The 20,276-nt window shown below is 35.9% G+C and overlaps 1 protein-coding gene across 10 annotated transcripts in view; it reads left to right on the forward strand.

Annotated features, from left to right (window-relative positions):
- Window positions 1-20,276, forward strand: part of EPS8 (EGFR pathway substrate 8, signaling adaptor) — a 249,963-nt gene that overhangs the window by 137,663 nt on the left and 92,024 nt on the right. For all 10 annotated transcript variants that reach the window (XM_072653631.1, XM_072653640.1, XM_072653636.1 and 7 more), the window contains 2 exons: window positions 8,973-9,060; window positions 12,957-13,030. In XM_072653631.1, coding sequence (XP_072509732.1) covers window positions 9,002-9,060; window positions 12,957-13,030 — 133 coding nt within the window. In that variant the 5' untranslated portion in view covers window positions 8,973-9,001. The remainder of the gene's footprint in view (window positions 1-8,972; window positions 9,061-12,956; window positions 13,031-20,276) is intronic.

Genomic DNA, 20,276 nt, shown 5'->3' on the forward strand with positions numbered 1-20,276 from the left:
AAAAGGAACTGAGATAGACCATCAAAGCCAGAAACACTAGGAAGAAATAGATCCCAGGGGCCTCTGAACTAATATTAGTAGCTCTGTCACCTATGGCCAAGTTCTAGGTCACAAGTCCAGGGGTGGAGAGGATTGACTATGACCAAATGCAGGACTGTAACTGCCAATACAGGCTATAGCCATAGCTTGTGAATGGCAAGAATTCACCCATAAAATGGAAGCAGATAGCAGACAAGATTAGATGCCAGAATTTAACAATATGTTGCTTCCAAAAAGCACACTTATAACAGAAAGTTACATATAGAGTTAAATTAAGAGACAAGAGCAGAGTCTTTTATGCTTCAACTGAAGTAGAAAAGACAAAAGTTACAGTCATGATCTCAGACAAAGCAAAGCAAAAATAGACTTAATTGAAAGAGATAAATAAGGAAACTACATTTTATTAAAAGGTATAAAAGACAATGCATTAATATCAATACTGATCATATATGTACCAAATGGCAGAGCATTTAAATTCTTAATGGAAGAGTTAAATGATTTAGAGGGGAGAATAATCAGTAAAACTATAATAGGTGGAGGAAAATCAGAGGATAGTACTAGTATCAAAAATGAAAAGAGTAGATTCATAACTAATGAAGATGACATAAAAGTAATTATTGGGAACTATTTCATCAGCTATATGCTGACAAAATCGACAAGCTTAATAAAATGGATAAGTTATTTACAAAATATAAATTGCCCAGATTAACAGAACAGGAAATAAAATAAAATACTTAAACAGTCCTATCCTTAAAAACAATGGATAAAGCCAGAAAAGGAATAAGGGGGGAAAAAACAAAACTAGTGCCAGGTGGGTTTTCAAGCAAATTCTCCTAAATGTTTAAAGAACAGTCAATTCCAATACTACATAAATTTTTGAAAAAATACATAAAGAATCTTATCAAATTCCCATTATAACACAGGTGATGTCCTGATATCTAAACCAGGGAGAGTCTAAACAGAAAAAGAAAACTGTAGACAATTATCTCTAATGAATATTAATGCAAAAAATTAAATAAAATTCTAGCAAGTAGATTATAGCAATATATCACAAAAATCATATACTCTGAATAGGCTGGATTTATGTAAGGAATGCAAGTCTAGTTCAATATTAGGAAAACTATAAGCATAATTAACCATATTAACAAGAAAAATAACAGGTCATATTTTTTTCTGTAGATGCAGAAAAGGCTAAATATAACACATATTCCTATTAAAATATTAGAAAGAACAGGAATGAATGAAACTTTCCTTAGAATGATAAATAATGTCTATCTAAAAACCAAGAACAAGCATTATTTGTAAAGGAGATAAACTAGAAACCTTGCAAAGAAGATCAGGGGTGAAACAAGGATATTACCACTATTACCATTACTATTATTCAATATTTCAGTAGAAATGCTAGCTAAGACAGCAGAAAAAACTGAAGGAATAAGAAGACAACAAAGAAAATAAGTTGTCACTCTTTGCAGATGATATGATAGTCTATTTAGAGAATGCTAGAGTCAGCCAAAAATATTAATCAAATCAATTAACAACTTCAGAGTCATAAGATATAAAGTGTTCATTTGTTTCAGTCATGTCCAACTCTTTGTGACTTCCTTTGGGGTTTTCTTGGCAAAGATACTGAAGTGGTTTGCCATTTCCTTTTCCACCTCATTTTACAGATGAAGAAACTGAGGCAAATAGGGTTAAGTGACTTGCCCAGGGTCACACAGCTACTAAGTATCAACTAGATTTGAACTCAGGAAGATGAGTCTCCCTGACTTTAGGTCCTGCATGCTATATAAAATAAATCCATATAAATCATCAGCATTTCTATATATTACCAACAAAAGCCAGTAGGAAGAGACAGAAAGAAATATTTCACTTAAAACAACTACAGAGAGTATGAACTATTTGGGAATCTATCTGCCAAGATATACACAAAAACTAGGTTGTCTAGATGGAACAATGGATAGAGTGCCAGCCATGGAGTCAGAAATACCTGAGTGCAAATCTGTCCTTAGATATTTATTAGCTGTATGACTATAGTCAAGTCACATAACTTATTTGACTCAGTTTTCTCATCTGCAAAATGAGGATAGTGATAGTACTTATCTCATAGGATTGTTGTGAGGATTAAATGAAGTACTAATTGCAAAGCACTTAGCACAGTAATTGGCACATGTAAGTATTAAATATTAGCTATTATTATTATAAATTGTATGATCACTGATACAAAGACTGTTCGCACAGATAAACACATCTGAATAATTAGAGAAATATTAATTGCTCATGGGTAGACTGAACTAATATAATAAAAATGACAATGCTCCCTAAATTAGTTTACTTATTCGGTGCCTTACTAATCAAATTACCAAAGAATTGCTTCTTAAAAGTAGAAAAAAATAATAACAAAATCCATCTGGAGGAACAAAGGGTCAAGAAACTCAGGGGAATTAATGGAAAAAAGATGCTAAGATACGTAACAACAGCAAATGTCTCAAAAAAATTTTGGAACTGGCTAAGAAATTGAAAGGTTGGTCAATAGAATAAGTTTGGTACACACTATGCAAAAAGAGATGAACCCAGTAGCCTAGTATTTGGTAAACCCAAAGATCCCAGATATTTGGGCTATTTGGCAGGGAGGAAGAAAGAGAAAAAGAAAAAGCTGTTGGAAATGCTGAAAAGTAGTCTGACAGAAACAAAGTATAGACCTCCATCTCACACCGTGTATCAGGGTAAGCTCTCTGTTTTCTAGTTGTTTTGTTACCACAAAGTAGTTGGTATGATTTTTTAAAAATTATATATTGATTGTTGCTTTCCATCATTGATTTCCTTCTGTTAAATACCCACTAGCTGAATAGTTGATTCAGAAGACAGTGACTTTTCTTGAAAAATTCCAAATGTTTTCCAGAATTGTTGGACTAATTCAGTTCCACCAATAATGTATGATGGTGCCTGAATTCTCTCAGCTCCTCCTCACATCAACTGGTTCTATATTTCACCATCTTTGTCAATTTTCTAGGTGAAATGAAGCCTCAGAGTTGTTCTAATTTCCATTTGTCTTATTATTTGGAGCAGTCTTTCATATGATTGTAGATCACTTGCCTTCCTTCTAAAATTTTAAATGTGCTTTCACCATTTATTGGAAATGAAGGTTTTAATGTAGACGTATTTTAATAAAAGTGTATATAGTATTTTGAATTGTGCATCCAGTACATGCACACACAAAATAATGGAGTGCAGCAAATGTTGGGCAGGTAGTGAATGGAGCACTCAGCCTAGAGTCAAGAAGACCTAAATTCAAATCTGGCCTCAAATATTTTCTAGCTGTGTGACCCTGGGCAAGTTAGTTAACTCTGTTTGCCTCAATTTCCTCATCTATGCAGTGAGCTTGAGGAGGAAATGGCAAATCACTTCAGTGTCTTTGTCAAGAAAACCCCAAATGGGGATCATGGAGAGTCAGATACAACTGAGATGACCAAACAAACAAGGGCATATGTTGTCTCTCTTAAAAAGAAATGAGAGGAGAGTTGATCAATGGGATTTTGTTGACATAATATGCTCAATTTCAGCAAAGCATTTCCCAAAGTCTGTCATGCCATCCTTATGGATAAGATAGTACCTAGGTCATTGATAGTACAGTTTCACTAAAATTGAAACAGATTCAGTGACTGAATCCCAAAGTGTAATTATTAGTAGGTGAAGTAGTTGGTCAGTTTAGATAGAGTAGGAATGCCCTATTCTGGGACCTGTGCTGTTCCATGTTTTTATCAATTTTTAGGTGACACCATAGAAGGCCTATTTATCAGATTTATTGATGTGAATGATTAAGTGTAGCATATAAAGGTAATGTGCTGGATGTGGAGTCAGGAGGAGTTAGCTAAATCCTGACTTGGACATTACCAATTTGACACTAATCAAGTCATACAACCTCTCTTATTTTGTTTCCTCATGGATAAAATAAGGGGATTGAATCAGTCTCTACTGTTCTTCCAGTTTTCAGTCTTTGATCCTGAAGCTGAGGGTTATAGCTAACATGTGCGATGAAAGAGTGAATATCCAAAAAGATCTTCACAGGTCAAGTCAAATAAAGATAAGTTTAATAGGGATTAAAATTCTACATTTGAGTTCAACAAATTCAGGAAATCATAAGTACAGATTAAAAGTTTGTTGTGATAAAGGCCTGAGTTCTTGAGTGGAATATAGAGTCAATGTGTCAACAGAGTAACTTTATAACAACAAAAAACAAATGATATTCCAGGCTACATTCAAAACCAGCATGGTATTTGGCTAGACACCATTTGAATACTGTAGCCAGGACTGTGAACCAAGTTTTAGAAATGATGTAGATAAGCTAGATTTTGTCCAAAAGAGAGGTCAGGGGCCCTGAAAGCCTCCCAAAGGGAGATTAGTGGAAGGAACTGGGAATATATAGTGTGAACAAAAGAAGATTGGGTTTGTTCTTCTTAGCTTTTTAGAGAGAATAAGGTGGAAGATGCAGAAAGGAAGAATTTGACTTGATATAGGCTCAATGAATAGAACACCATGCATACTGTCAAGAAGACCTGACTTCAAATATGGTCTCATACTTACTACTTGTGTAACCTTGGGCAAGTCTCTTGACCCCGTTTGCCTCAGTTTCTTCATCTGTAAAATGAGCTGTAAAAGGAAATGGTAAACCATTTCAGTATCTTTGCCAAGACAATCCCAAATGGAGTCATGAAGAGTTGGACATGTCTGAAATGAATGGAAATATCCCAGAGTAGACTGGAGTATCTTAAAATGTATTGGGTTCTGTTTACTGGAGGTGCTTATGTACAGCTTGCATTACCACTTCTAAGTCTCTGATTCAGTGCTACCTGTGAGGTAGCCTTGCAGAACACATTAGAAACACATATGCCTGTTATTCCATGTGCTTCTCAGAAGAACATATGAAATGCTTTATAAGCTTTAAAGACTTTTGAACATGAGCTTTTATCATCAGCATTATTAACATCATTGTTTTACAGATTAGGAAATTGATGGATGGAGATGAAATGATTTGTTCAGGGTTATGTGATTTATTAATGGCAAAGACAGCTAGGATAGCATTCCTTTGACTTTTAAACCCCATCTTTTTTGTGCTGCCACTTTTCCTAGCAACTAGACATAGTAGCACCAGTGCTTTAAGGATGCCTCAAGGAAAAGTATGGGAGAAATAAGCAAAATCTAATATTCATAAATACCCATATAGAATATAGGTCAATTTCTATTTGTTAATTTATTGTGTAGTGTAATTTTACATTTATACATTTATATTAAAAGTATGGACAAGATCATTTAGAAGGATTAAGTCATAATTATGATACCAGAAGTGTCCTTTCCTTTCTTCACAAATCTTTGAAATTTGACCCCATAGTATTTCTCATACGTTCCTTCATTTTCTCCACTAGTTTTTCTCATGTGGATTTCATTCCCTTCCACTCTGTTTTTGCTTCATTGCTTGTTGTTTTGAGATGACGAAGGAGAATTCAGCTTAGACGGAACCAGTTACTGGATAGCCATGCAGTTCTTCTAACTTATGCTGGTATAACATACTTTTGAGTTCTCTCACCATCCTGGTTTCTTTCTTCTGGAAGCATTCTAGTTTGTCAGTGTCTTTTCTGAAATGTGGCACCCAGATGGGCTATCTTATAATAACTAGGGGGTTTTGTGCGGAAAAGAAGTAAACAGAGTACTCTACAGATATTGTGTTACCTAAAACTTCCTGATGAGGTAGCATTGTGTAGCAGAAAAGAAGTGGTTTTAAAATCAGTATTAATATGGAGCTAAATTGTAAGTACAGTTATCCCTTCCACATCACAGCTTTACCCATCATGGTTTTAATATATCATGGGTCAGTATAAGAAATTAAATGGGAATTATTTGGGAGTCTTTCAGAAGCTGCATATGGCACTCAAAGGCCATCAGACAACACAAAAAAAAGCTTAGAAACTTAGAAATGCATTAAGTATCTGTGTAGTATTGTATAATATCACCATATTCTATCTTTTAGTACCATAATAATTTAGACTTCTGTGGTATGGAGAGGGCCAAAAATTTTTACACATATTTTCCAGATAGCAGGGGTGACATACTCATAACCCCCAAGATGTAGAAAGGATAACTGTATACCCCTGCACCCAGATTCTAGAATTCAAGAGGGAGATTGATTGTAGGACTTTAGAAGTAGAAGGGAATCTCTGTGGTTACCTAGCATAAATGAGGAAAGTGTAACTTGACCAGTATCCATGCAAATACTAAATAACAAAGCAGGGACCCATAACTGAGGCCTTTTCACTTTAAATCCAGTCATTCTGTGACACTTCAGCATTAGAGGAACTTTTTTGGAAGAGTCAAAGCTCAAACTTGGCCTCAAAGGATAGATAACAATTTTAGCAGGGAAAGGAGCATTATAGGCAAAGGAAACCCTACGAACAAAAGTCCTTAACTAAACAATCCAGCATAACCAGAGCACTGGAGTTACTGTGGTATTTATTAGTGTGGTAGGATCATATTGTATTGAGGGTGTGGTACACAGTCAGACATGGGAGTTTAAATTTGGTACTGTAGCCACTGAAGATTTTTCAATCAATTGAAAACATTTATTAAGGGCCTACCATGTGCCAGTCACTGTGCTAAGTGCTGGAGGATGCCAAAAGAGCCAAAAGACAGTCCCTGCTCTCAAGGAGCTCACAATCTAATGGAAAAGACAACATGCAAATAAACATATACAAAGAAAATTTTATACAAGATAGACAGGAAATAATTAGCAAAGGGAAGGCAATAGAATTGAGAGGGGTTGGAGAAGACTTCCTGTAGAAAATAGGATTTTAATTTTGACTGGTAGGATGTCAAGGGAGGCCAGTGGCCAGAGTAGAAGAGGGAGAGTATTCCAGACATAGGGGACAGTTAGAGAAAATTCCCAGGGCAGAGAGATGAAGTTTCTCATGGAAGAGCCAAAAGCTCAGTGTCTCTGGATGGAAGAATATGTGTTGGGGACTAAGGAAGGACTTTGAATGGCAAACAGATAATTTTTTTTTAATTTCAGATATGATAAGAGCCTTTGGAGTTTATTGAGGAGGGGAGTGACATAGCTGAATCTGCACTTTAGGAAAATCACTTTAATGGTTGAATGGAAGATGGTTTGGAGTGGGGAGAGACTTAAGGCAGACAGACCCACTAGCAGGCTATTCCAATAATCCAAGAGTGAGGTGATGAGGTTTGCACTGGAGTGGTGGCAAGTGTCAGACAGAAAGAGGCTTATGCTAAAGATTTCGTAAAGGTGAAATCAACAGACCTTGGCAACAGATTGAAAATAAGAGGTGACAGATAATGAGGAGTCCAGGATGATTTCTAGATTGTGAGCCTGAGGGACTGGAAGGAATAGTGTAGACCTCTGTAATAATTGGGAAGGTAAAAGGAGGGGAGGAAGGGTTTAGAGGGAATGATAATGAGTTCTGTTTTTGACATATTGAATTTTACAATGACTACTGGGCATCCAATTTGAGATAATCTGAAATGATGTTGGAGGTATGAGATTGGAGTTCAAGGGAGGATTTGGAGGACAATAGATAGATTTGAGAATCATCAGGAGAGAGAGTAGGAGGAATTTTTTTTTGAGTAGGAGGAAAATAGTTTTACAGCAATTTGAAGGGTAGGCTAGATATGGAAGAAGGAAGGTTAATTGGGGAAACTTGGAGTAACCCAGACATGAAGCAGTAACAATATAATAGAAAATTATGACAGCATTTTCATGAGGAAGAATCATATTGGAAGAATAGACCTATTCCTCAATTGACAAATGGCCAAAGGCAGTTTTGAAGGGAAGAAGTCCAAGCTATCTATACCCAGACTTAAAAAAAGCTTCAGATCACTAATATACAAATAATGTAAACTGAGGCAACATTGTGGTTCTAACTCATACCCATTAGACTGGCAAAGTTGATAGGGAAAAATGACAAATTTTAGATGGTCTGTGGGAAGACTAACATTGGTTAACCATTGCTGGGGCTATGAATTGTTCCAGCCATTCTGGAAATCAATTTAGAACTACACCCTCAAAGTTATTAAACTGCATGCCAGCAATATTATTAATTATGCCTATTCACTGAAGAGATTTTTTTAAAAAGAGGAACACGCCCTGCATGTACAAAAATATCTGAAACGTCACTTTTTCTAGTGACAGAGCTGGAAACTAGGGAGTTGCTTGGCAGTTGGCAAATAGCTGAACAGATTATGGCATTTGAATATAATGGGATGCTATTGTACTGGAAGAAATGAAGAGGCACTTTTAGAGAACCTAGGAAAACTTAGTTGAGTAAATGAGCAGAATCAGGGGAATAATATACAATTAAAATGAGTAATTGTGAGAGACTTAAAAACTCTGACCAGCATCATGATTAACCATGGTTTCACAAAGGACTCATAATGAAGTATGCTGCCCACCTCCCGATTATAGAGGTGATGGATTAAATGTGAAGAATGAGACATACATTTTTGGACATGACCAACATGGACCTTTGTTTTGTTTGACTGTGCGTATTGCTACAAGGAATTTTTTTCTATACTGGCGGGGGTAGGTTTATTTGGGGGGGCAGTGTGTGTGATAAAATGCTAGATAATTGAAAAAATAAAAAGAACTAAAAGGAATTCCTGAAATTAAATAGCTTCTTTTGATTTTTGAAATGACTATTTCTTGAGACCATCAAAATCACATTCTGCCTAAGATAAAGTGTGCTTCCATACGTTGAGATTCAAGACTAGTTTGTTTCTTATTGGTTTAATGGATTTTGTTATTTTAGATAATTCTTTTCGAAAACTTGGTTTGAATTAAAGTTTGCAGATCTCTCTTTGTTTCTGTCTACCGCTGCTAAATATATTAGTTTCATATCTTCCTTCTCTCTCTCTTTTTTTTTTTTTTACAGAATATAGTTGTGAGGGAGTGAAGGCCAGGATGAATGGACATATTTCCAACCATCCCAGTGGCTTTGGAAGTTACCCTTCTCAAGTGAAGTAAGTTGGAAAGATAAACTAATCTTTGGAAAAGGGGTTTGTCATGCATATCGTTTCATATTTTCAAATGTAAGGTTGATTTATTTTCCTTGTCAGGTATCTCAGCAATATATATTCCTGTTCAATTTTAATATATTATCTTTAAAGCTTTACAGCATCTAATCAGAGTGAGATGTCCAAGTAAATCGGTGAGTAACAGTCAATCAATAAGCATTTATTAAGCACCTCCTACTTTGTGCTAACCATGGGCAGTATAAATACAACCCTTGCTAGCCAACAGGATAGGTATTAAGTACTTATGTAGGTATGTACAGAATAAATATAGAGACAATGAATACAAGGTTATTTGGGAGTGAGAGCACTGCAGTTATGAGAATAAGGAAGGGTGATATTGGGGCCACATCTTGAAAGAAGAGTGAGGTTCTGTGAAGCAGGGGTGAAGGGAATGTCATTCCAGGCAGGAGCTACTGCTAGTGCAAAGGAAGGGAGACAGGAAATAAAATGCAAGGTATGAGGAACAGAAAGGCCAATTGGCTAGATCACAGAGTGTGGTAGCGAGAGTGGTGTGTATGTGTGTGTGTGTGTGTGTGTGTGTGTGTGTGTGTGTTCTGACACAGAAGGGGGGAGTGCTCAATGACAGAGTGGATAGAGGGCTAGCCTTGAAGTCAGGTAGACTCATCTTCCTGAATTCAAATGTGGCCCTGGGGCACTTACTAAGTGTGACCTTGAGCAAGTCACTTAACCCTGTTTGTTTCCTCACCTGTAAAAGGAGCTGGAGAATGAAATGGCTAACTGAACCGCTGCCAAGAAAACCCGAAATGGGGTCATGAAGAATCAGACACAATTGAAACAACTAAACAATACCAATATGTATATGCATATATGTGTATATGTGTGTATATATACATTATACACATATATGCTGTATAGTCTTTATGAATCATAGTCTTTTTATTTTGTATATTCTACATATAGTATATTGTCTTTCTATATATTCTATTTATATTTCTATATTCTGTGCATTTATATTTTATATATTGTTTTTATGCATTCTGTATGAATATTCTATATATTCTGAATATATTTTCTGTATACTTGGCTTTCAGTTAGAATGTAAACCCCTTGAGGGCAGGAACCATTTCATTCTTCATATTTGCACCCATAGCACCCAGCAGTGTGCTTGAAAAGTTACAGGTGCTTAATACATGCTTGGTATTTTAGTAGGGAGGTCAGTTTATTTATACTGCTAGAAAATTTAACCCTTTAGAAAGTCTTTTCTCCTATCAAACTAAAATCTGACCCTTGTGTCTTCGGTAGTGCACCCTTTCTTGGGGGCCAGAGAGAATGTCTGTCTTCCATATGATGATTCTTCTAGTACTTGAAGACAGCATCTTATGTCTAGTAAATCTTCTTTTCTCAAAGCTAAACATCCCTATTTCTTTCAGTTGATTTTCACAGTAGAGTCCCTATACTATTCTGCCCAATCACCCTGGACATACATATCAGTAGCTTTGGTGAAATAAATTAACCAGAACTAACCATAGTAGTTTAGATATGGTGTCAGCAGTACAGAGTATAGGAAGACTGTATAGCCTTCCTGGTCTAGACACTGTGCTTGTCTTAATGCAGTCTAAGAGCTCAGTAGCATTTTTTTTTTTTACCACCATGACAGTCACCTGAAACTTTTGAGTCTATGGTCCAATGAAACTCTTGCTTGTGGACTGGTTTTATTTATTTTTTTACCTCTCCCTCATTTGATACTCATGAAGTAGATTTTTAAAAAATTCATATTAAGATTTCAAAAATAAATTTCATCTTCTACTAAAATATCATCTAATGCACAGGTTCCTAAATTTTTTTGGGTATTATCAGCCTTTTCAGCCATCTATTTTTTCGGTGCTTTAAATGAAATACATAGTATCACAGAGGAAGCCAATTTATATTGAAATACAATTCTCAAAATATTTGTTTTAAAAGCCAAGTTTATAAACTCTAGCATCATTATGATATGAGGGATTATGATATTGAAGTCTATACTAGTAAACAACAAGCTCTAGGAATATATTCTAATACTGGAAAAACTGGGCCAGTGATGGTTTGTGAATATCTTCAGTTAAAGAAGGCTCATCACTAGAACATTGTCCACCACATTTTTCAGTCAAATAAGATCATAAGAAGACAGACAACTCAGTAAAAGGGTTTAGATTGCATTGGGGTTATCCATACTGATGAAATTTTAAAATTGAAATTGCAAAAATATGTATTTTATTGGACTTGTATTTCCCGATATTTTGCCAGTTCTGCTATCCAGCATGCTTCCAATCTCTACAAGGCTTGTTCTTCATGTGCAAATTTAATAAACAAGTCTTATATCTTTTGATCCTAATCAGTAAGAATTTTTTAAAACTGAGGTCATGTTTCCATTGACAGTTTATTAACATGACAGATAAAAAGTTTGAGACAATTTCTGAATAGTTCGTAATCAATTAATTAATAATTAATTATGACTACTAGATAAGTAATAAAATGATGACCATTTGGCTTTGTCTAATGAACCAAATCATGGAATCTGCTCACATATGTAAACCCTTGGAAGAGTGGATGTTCTTGACAAGTAGAGATCCACTCTGGTGAACAATTATCCAATTACAAATCCACCTAACTATACTAGTACACATGCAAACACACACATACACACAAACACACATGTATATTCAACCCGCAACTCTCCATCCTGTCCACAAAAATTTTGTAAGAAAAGATATCAGATGTCTTGTTGAATTCAATTTTTGCTATTTCTGTTACATTCTCAAAATCTACCAGTGTAATAAAATTCTTTTGTTTGTTTTTTATAGACAAGTTCAAATTTTTTTTAAAACTGCATTTTTGGTTTAAAGTCACTAAACAAATCACAATGGAAAAATATGTATGTTACATATTTTATTTTTATTTTAATATACTTTTATTTAGTTTAGTGTGACTGCTAGAGAAACTCATTTGATCCAATCCCATTGTGATTATTTCAGTACTTTCTAAGTGCTTAAAATCATTATTAATGCTATGTAAAAATTTGCCAGGAATTGGTCAGGCTCACTGGATTATATTATGAAATAATCCTATACCCACTTATGTAAATCAGGAAATTAAAGCTTTTCTCCTGTTTACATGATTTTTTGAAGACCACCACCAGTTGATCTTCCATTTCTTTCAGATCCTTCAGGCCTGGTTGACTTTTTCTTTCCTTGGGGTTTTTATTACCTTTCTATGAAATGTTTTCTATTAGTCAATATTTGGCACTATGTCTTCATCATTCTCTAGTTTCAAGTTACTCATATTGTACTTAAGTCATACTTCTCTGTAACAGGAAAGTCTCACTAATATGTCTATAAGAAAAAAGCAATAGGAGGGAAATTCAAATAAGTCTGATTTTGCTGTTTGATGCTATAGTAAAAGATGATTGTAGGAAAAAAGGATTTGATATTAGTGAATAAAATTATCTTTTAGCTCTTTTCACATATCTGAAAATATTCATCCATTCAATTAAATGTATATAATTGATAGTTTGTAACTGGATCAATGGATTACATCACTGACTATGGAAAATGTCTCTATAATCAGCATTTTATCAAAAATTTTCCACTCTTTTCATTGGAACTTGGGGACTGCATTTAATTATAATTACGATAGGTTTGATGTACATTAAATTTCTTTGACTATGTAAATTATCAGAGTTGGGAGAACAAAATATATATTGCTCATTCTACTTAGCCTGGCACAAGGCTTCTGTTTTCTAATGAAAATACAAAATAATTTTGAAATTGTATTTTGAAGGATTCTAGAATTTTATTGCTAGCTCTGGATTTTAACCTAACATGACGACTTTGTTTTATTTACAGTGGTTACGGGTCACCCACGTTTCCCCAAATGGACAGAGATCATAACTCCAAAACAAGTGCAAAGGCTCTATATGGTATGACTCATTTATATATTATACTACTTCTATTTGTGGATGATTTTTAAGAAATGAATTTTTAATTCTTGTTTAGACATTTATTTTCTTCAATATACTTTGGAACTCAGTCTTATAGTATTTGATCTGAATTTTTAGTGGTGCTATTTTAAAGGTTCTATTAAACACTGTTCTTTAAGAAAACTAAACAACAGTTGTTTTGTTCCTAGTGTACATATTAAAGTATAGAGGATACTTCCTGTGACACCACCCCTGGGTTTTGTTTCTGTGGGACTGCCTTACAGGCTGAGGTTCAGTCACGTTGATTGCAATTTGGCAGTTAGCAAGGTCTCTTTATCATGACTCCTGAGTATTTTCAATGTGGATGGCTCTGGACAGCAGCCACAAAAAATGGCAAGGTCCTTCCCTGTGGTATTTAGAAGCATGCTTCCTACTTGGCATAACACACTGCCAGTGCTTCAGTTCTGCCAGGTCTCTTTGCTGTTGTAGCTTTTGAGAACTGAGGAATAACACACTGGTCCAAATCCAGACTCTGCCTCTGAAGTAAGATATCTTTGAAAAAAGTATATATAAAATTACAGATTCAAAAGATAACTTTGTTCAAACCAAACTCGAGTTTTTTAAGATACACTCTTGTGTTCAGACAAATGGGATTTCTAGGCTTCAAATTGCCTTTCTTTTATTGTTTTACAGTAAAGCAATGGTTTTAAAATTTGTAGCATAATGATCTGGTAATCATTAATTACATTTAACTCTTAGCCTTTATTCCTACTTGTGCAGTTTCCTATATGGTTTTTATGATTCATTGTATGTTTCAATAAACTGGACATAATACCTTCCATAAACAAATTTTAATATGGACTTGTCCTCCTGATTTAGCATTTGATATCTATACTTTTAAAAGGTATATGTTGATAGAAACTTTGGTTTTACATTTTATCTATCTATCTTCAAGCTAGGCTCCCTCAACAATGTAGTGGAGTGAGTAACTTTAAAAATTTGTGAGTATAATTGATGTAGCCCCCAAATATCTTAATGAGATATTGCAAAAAATAGTAAGTACACTCTACTCTGCCCTGGACAGATCATCTTTAGAGAACTGTGTTTAGTTCATGGTACTATAGTATAAGAAAGATGCTTAATAAGATGGAAAGTATCCAGAGCAGAGAAACCAGGATGCTGAAGGACCTTCAGTCCACATCATATGAGGATTGGTTGAAAAACTGGTAGATTTCTCTGGAGAGGAAGAGGATTAGTGTGGATGGAGGGACATTTTAGCTTTGTGTAGGAAGTTGAAAGGCTTTCATGAGAAAAGAAAGATCAGATGTGTTCTGTTTGGACCCAGAAGGCAGAGCCAGGAATAATAAGATAAAGTTGTAAAAATGCAAATTTAGATTGGATGTTATAAAATTAGGGGCCTCCAAAAGTGGAGCTGGTTGTGGCGAAAAGTGGTTGGTTTCCCCTTCTTTAAGAAGAGGCTGAGCATTCATTTGTTGAATGTGTATAAAGGTGAATTCTTCTCAAATGGTCCTTGATTGACTAATTATTCTGTAAACTAATTTTGTTTTAAGAAGAAAATTCAGGTATTATTTCCTAAATATTTTTATTTAAAGGTTACATTGTAGTTTTTGCCTATTTCATAATAGAATAGGTTATTAGTCAGATAAAAATAGGGAAGTGCTTTATCCCTTTAAAATTCCATGCTGCAATCATAAATTCCTCTGAGACTTTATTTTTTCGTATTTGAAACTGAGGAAACTATGTTTCCTTAATTGAAAACACACTGGTATGTGTATACAGTCACATATTTATCATGTCTGTGTGTGATGTCCTTGGCTAATTTTTTATTCCGGGTTGACCACTCACATTACCTATGAACCTCTTTCAACAACACTGACATTATATGTATGTAAAGTTCATGTATATGCATGGAATTAATATTAACTGTTTTGACAATAGCTTAAATAGAGCATAACTCAGAAAATCAACATGCTTTAAAACAGCATATAATAGGGCATTCTGGCAAGATGGCTCAGTGGTTATGACTAAGCTCATTTACTCATCTCCACATCATCTCTTCAAAACAGTAACAGATGTGCCCCAGTGAGTCAAAGAACAATAAACAGAAGAGGGGAAATATACCAGAAAAACTGGCAATAGAAACTGAAGAAATGGTTAAGAGAAAGGAGACCCTGAGCAATGAATAAATACGAGAGTAAAAACCTTGAAAAGAAAAATACAAAACTCAAAAATAACAATATCAACTCTGTGTCCAGAACAGAAAATGAACTTATCAGAAGACCCTCGTGGTGGTTGAGAAACATAATTTGAGATAGAAAGTTTGTTGTGACATATATAAATATGGATATAAAAGTATTGAAATTAAAAAAATGAAAGAGACTCAAAAGCTAGGAGAAGTTGGCTAAAATGTCTAATGTAACTGGGTATTCTACATAGACTAGAATGATCTACGTAGAATACATAGATTTAAAAAATAAGAGAGCAAGGAACATAATAAAATTTTAAAATAGCAGACCTGGAAAAAGATTTGCTTTCTATAAACCAATGCAATTAACTAGAGGATAGTTTAACAAGACCATTTGACAATTTTCTCCTAGAAGAAAAAATTTTAAAAAAGGAATTTGAGTATTGATCCAGGAATTAATGCAGAAAAATTGGCTTGAATTATTAGAAATAAAGGGCAAAATGTAGATTAACATGTAACCCCAACAGAGAGTAACTGTAAGGTTCACTCAACCAGAAATAGGGTTGCCAAATTCCAGAGCTTTGGCAAAAAAGAGAAAATCTTCCACAATGCAGTTCAAATATCAGAAATATCGATTTGAATCACATAATATTCATAAATGAGAATGAGAAATGAAGGAATATTGTTTTTATCTGCAGTAATAGAAATCAAGGGAAATGACTTATTCATGCCCATTTCCTATCCTATAAAACTGAGTATATTTCTTCATAAGAAAATATGGCTCTATAGTACTATCAGACTTTCATTTTTCCTGCATAGGCTGTAAGGCTCAGGAGCTGGGCAGTGTTTTTTGACTAGCAAACTGTCCTCTTGTAGATCATTAACAAAGGGAACAGACAGGTGTTAAAAAATATAAACAATGGAGGTTAAGGTACAAAGTGAGTGAGGGCAAGGATGATCTAATATTCACATGCTGTAAGAGAGAATTGTTGTTTAGTCACTTTCAGTCATGTTTGACTCTTTGTGACCCATTTTGGGGGTTTTCTTGGTAAAGCTACTGGAGTGGGTTGCCATTTGCTTCTCCTCATCTGTAAGATGAGGAAACTGAGGCAGACTGGGTTAAGTGAGTTGCCCAGGGTAACACAGCTCATAAGTGTCTGAGGCCAGATTTGAACTCAGATATTTCTGACTCCAGGCCTGGCACTTCACCCACTGCCCCACACCTAGTTGCCATTATTTTATCTTAAAGTCCCACTGTGTTAGAATCATTGGGAAAATGAAGGCAATAAAGTGGAGGCAGAATCTCATAAAAGAGAACAAATTACGTAGAATATCTGGAAGAGGGAAAGGGCAGGTAAGTGAATTATTATTTAAGCAAATGGGGCATCAGGTGAAGATCCAGCCAATGAATAGTTATGGTTGAGAAAGAGTGATTTCAAACCACACTATCTGCGTTAGGCTCAGAGGTATAAAAGAAGACTTTATCGGTAAAAGTTGACTCTTTTTCTAGACATTCATTAGCTATTAACTTATTTATATATCCTAAAATGTTTCTAGGAATCAAAGTCAAGCTCATAGGTCTGTAGTTTATAGATTCAGCTTTCTTCCCTTTTTTTGATAATAGAGACAGTATTTATCCTTTTCCAGTTCTTTGGTAAGCCCATTTTCTATAGGCTTTCAAAAGATTTCTGACCACGGGCAGCAGTCACATCTGCTTTCCATTTTAATACCCTATGGCAGAAGTGTTAAACATGAGGCCTAGAGGCTACATGCAACCCACAACACTCTCAAATGTGGCTGGAACCAGATTAAAGTATAACTGAGAAATAATTAACAAATTTTTTAAAAATACAATAAAACATAGACAATATTAAAATGTGGTTTTCTAAGTCAATACATGGCCCCTGCTTCTATTGAGTTTGATTCCACTGCCTTAGGACATTGTTCATATGGATCATCTGACCTTCCAGTGCACCCTAAAGATCCTTGGGCATCTACTCTGCCCCTGCACCATAAGGACCACCAAGCTTTCTTCTTGCCCTGCAGCTGAATTTTCATTTGTGCCTATTTTTTTAGGTAGGATGCAAGTTCTTTGAGTGCACCAACTACCTTGCTTTTTTGTTTGTATTCCTGCCGCTTTTCACTGTGCCAGACTTTCTCTTCAGTGTGATATCTTAATCTGTTTACATACTTGTGCAAAAATACCCCATCCTACTCACTTTCACCAAGCTCAAATTCAAACTGAATTTTAGAAGATATTAGGCACCTACTCAAAAGTGGATTTAAGTGGGTCTCAGCATATTACCCACACTGACTTTAAGGTAAAAAACTGAACAAATGGTGTAAAATTTATCCAGGAAATATATCATTAGAAAAGGATGTAGGCTGCTAATATGTTTTCATTAATTCATTCATCAAAGGAAACTAGATGCTCTCTTATAGTCTGCTTAGTTGTTGTGGGCATCAGTTCCCTCTTAGAATATTGTTCTATCTTTTCAAATACCCAGATTGTTCTCCTTGGCAGAGAAAACAAAGTCAAATAATAATTGAAGGAATTTGTCATTTCTTTGATTTTCTTTTGTAGATCCTCTTCTTTCCCCCAGTATAGCTTAATATTTTTAAAATCTTCACTCTTGTTCCTCTTCAATTGTTTTGTTTATTTTCTATCTTCATTAATTTCATTGTTAAAAGTTTCTTATCCCTCTTGGCTGACTTCCCCAGTAGAATTTTAGTCTAGGATGCCCTTTCTCCCAACTTTCTGGGATGTGCTATCCCCAGATGTATGGGGTGTGTCAAGCTGTTCCTGGTTTTCTTCTCTTTCTCTATCACAAACTCTAAGATCAAGTGATGAAGCTTCATCTAAGGTTCCTATCATTTCTACTCCAGCAACCAAGAGCTCCTTGAGAGTCAGTGTCGTATCCAGAACAACAAAGGTGGTTCCTTCACCTTTGAAGTATGACATTTTTGCCAAAGCAAGTACGAAAATTATTATCTTCTGAGAGGACACCAGCAGATCTATGGAGAACTGAAATTCCACACTATGTTGGGAAGCCACAGGTGTTCTATAATATACTTAGCTGACAATATCTTTTTTCTTTTGTTTCCATTGATCTTCACCTGAATGTTTTCCACTATCTAATCTGGTTCCAGGATTCCTCCTTTGCATATATCCTTTCACCTATCTTGCTTCTTTTACATAAGATATATCTTAGCAGGGTTATTTTCTAGTCACGGGTCTCCTTCCACAAAGACTTTGGCTTAAAGGGCCCAAGGTCTCCCATTGCATCTTGGGTCATCTCCAGTCATCCTGATGAACGTCTGGTCACTGGATTCAGATGGCTCTGGGGGAGAAGTGAGGCTGGTGACCTGCACAGCCCTTCCTCACTCAAAACAAAGTCAAGTGCAAGTTATTCATCATTTCTCTGATGGCATGGTTTTCTTCAGCAACGAAGGATGAACACAATCCTGTGAGTAGACACAGCTGGCTGAATGGGGATCCAGCTAGCTGAGTAACTCAACTCCTCCTCTCCTGTCTGCCTCCCTTCCCCTTCCTCCTCCTCTCCAAAGCAAGGTAAATTTGGATGACCAAAAGATGCCCAGTTGACTTAGGTTTATTCCTTCCCTTCCCTTCCCTTCCCTTCCCTTCCCTTCCCTTCCCTTCCTTTCCCTTCCCCTCCCCTCCCTTCCTCCCCTCCCCTCCCCTCCCCTCCCCTCCCATCCCTTCCCTTACCTTTCCCTTCCTCTTTCCCCTGTCCCATCCTGTCCTTTCCCAAAACCTTAAACCTACTGCACTCTGAAGCTGGGATGCCAATAGGCCCCTGCCTAAGGGCTCCTCTGGACCGTCCTGGCTTTAGAGTGATTGATTATCAGTAGTAATTGTTGCTGTTTCCCTCCCAGCCTTATGTCTTTCTTTCTTTTGGCCTCATTAAAGGGGCCTTGCCCTGGCTACTTCTTAAACAGGCCTGTTCTTGAATGGGCATTGCCTCACCCTAAGTGAGTACCTGCAAAGACTTCAGCCTAAAGGGCCCCAAGGTCTCTCAGTGCATCCTGGGTCATCTCCAGTCATCCTGATGAATATCTGGTCACTGGATTCAGATGGCTCTAGAGGAAAAGTGAGGCTGGTGACCTGCACAGCCCTCCCTCACTCAAAACAAAGTCAAGTGCAAGTCATTTCATTATTTCTCTGATGGCATGGTCTTCTTCAGCAATGAAGGATGAACACATACCTATAAAACCAGATTTCTCCTTTGTTAAAATGTCTAGTTCATTTTTATTTTGAAATACACTTTGCACATTTGTGTAAAGACTTATGAGATCCAGAGTTTAATGCTGGCTAGTTTCTTAAATTTTGTGAACTTTTGTGCTTTTTTGCTGTGATTCCTTTTCCATTGCATCTGCTCTTTATGGAATCTGACAGTGTAGATAGATATATAGACAGTTTTCTCCTTCCCTCCTATTTTTTATTTTAAAGCTCTTTTGATTTGATTTTTAAGACTCAAAGCAAGTGTATTGTTACCAGCCTTCATTAGATATATTCCATTTCTGGTTAGAAACTTGCCATTTTTAAGCAGGGGTCCTGAAATACAAATCTTACTCTCAGACTATGTTTTATTAAATGGATATTTCTCAAATGTGTCTTTCCCTATTGAAACCTTTACCTACCTTAGTGAGCAGCAGTGAGTAAAAATAATGACCTTTTCCCTGACATCTTCAGTTTCTTCCACTAGACTTCCTTTTCCTTAGCAGGACACTTTCTAGTTTTCTTCTGATGGAATATCATTTGTTCCTCCATAGATCATGAGAAGTGAATAAGGTTTTCTTGAAAGGTTTTCCAACTTGTGTTGGGTATGTTTTTCAGTAAAGCAGCAGATCTCTCCTTTGTTGTTATTGGGGCAGTGAAGAGGGGTCTCAGGAACAACCTTCACTTCCTCTTCTCCTTCTGACCTTTGCCAGATGATCTCTTACCTTCCAGAATCCTTGGATGCACATCAGCATTCCTTGGTGGTATGGGCAGCTGTTCCCTCTTGGGGAGTAAAATAC

The sequence above is a fragment of the Notamacropus eugenii genome, chromosome 3 (genome assembly GCF_028372415.1).
Source record: "Notamacropus eugenii isolate mMacEug1 chromosome 3, mMacEug1.pri_v2, whole genome shotgun sequence".
NCBI lineage: Eukaryota > Metazoa > Chordata > Mammalia > Diprotodontia > Macropodidae > Notamacropus > Notamacropus eugenii.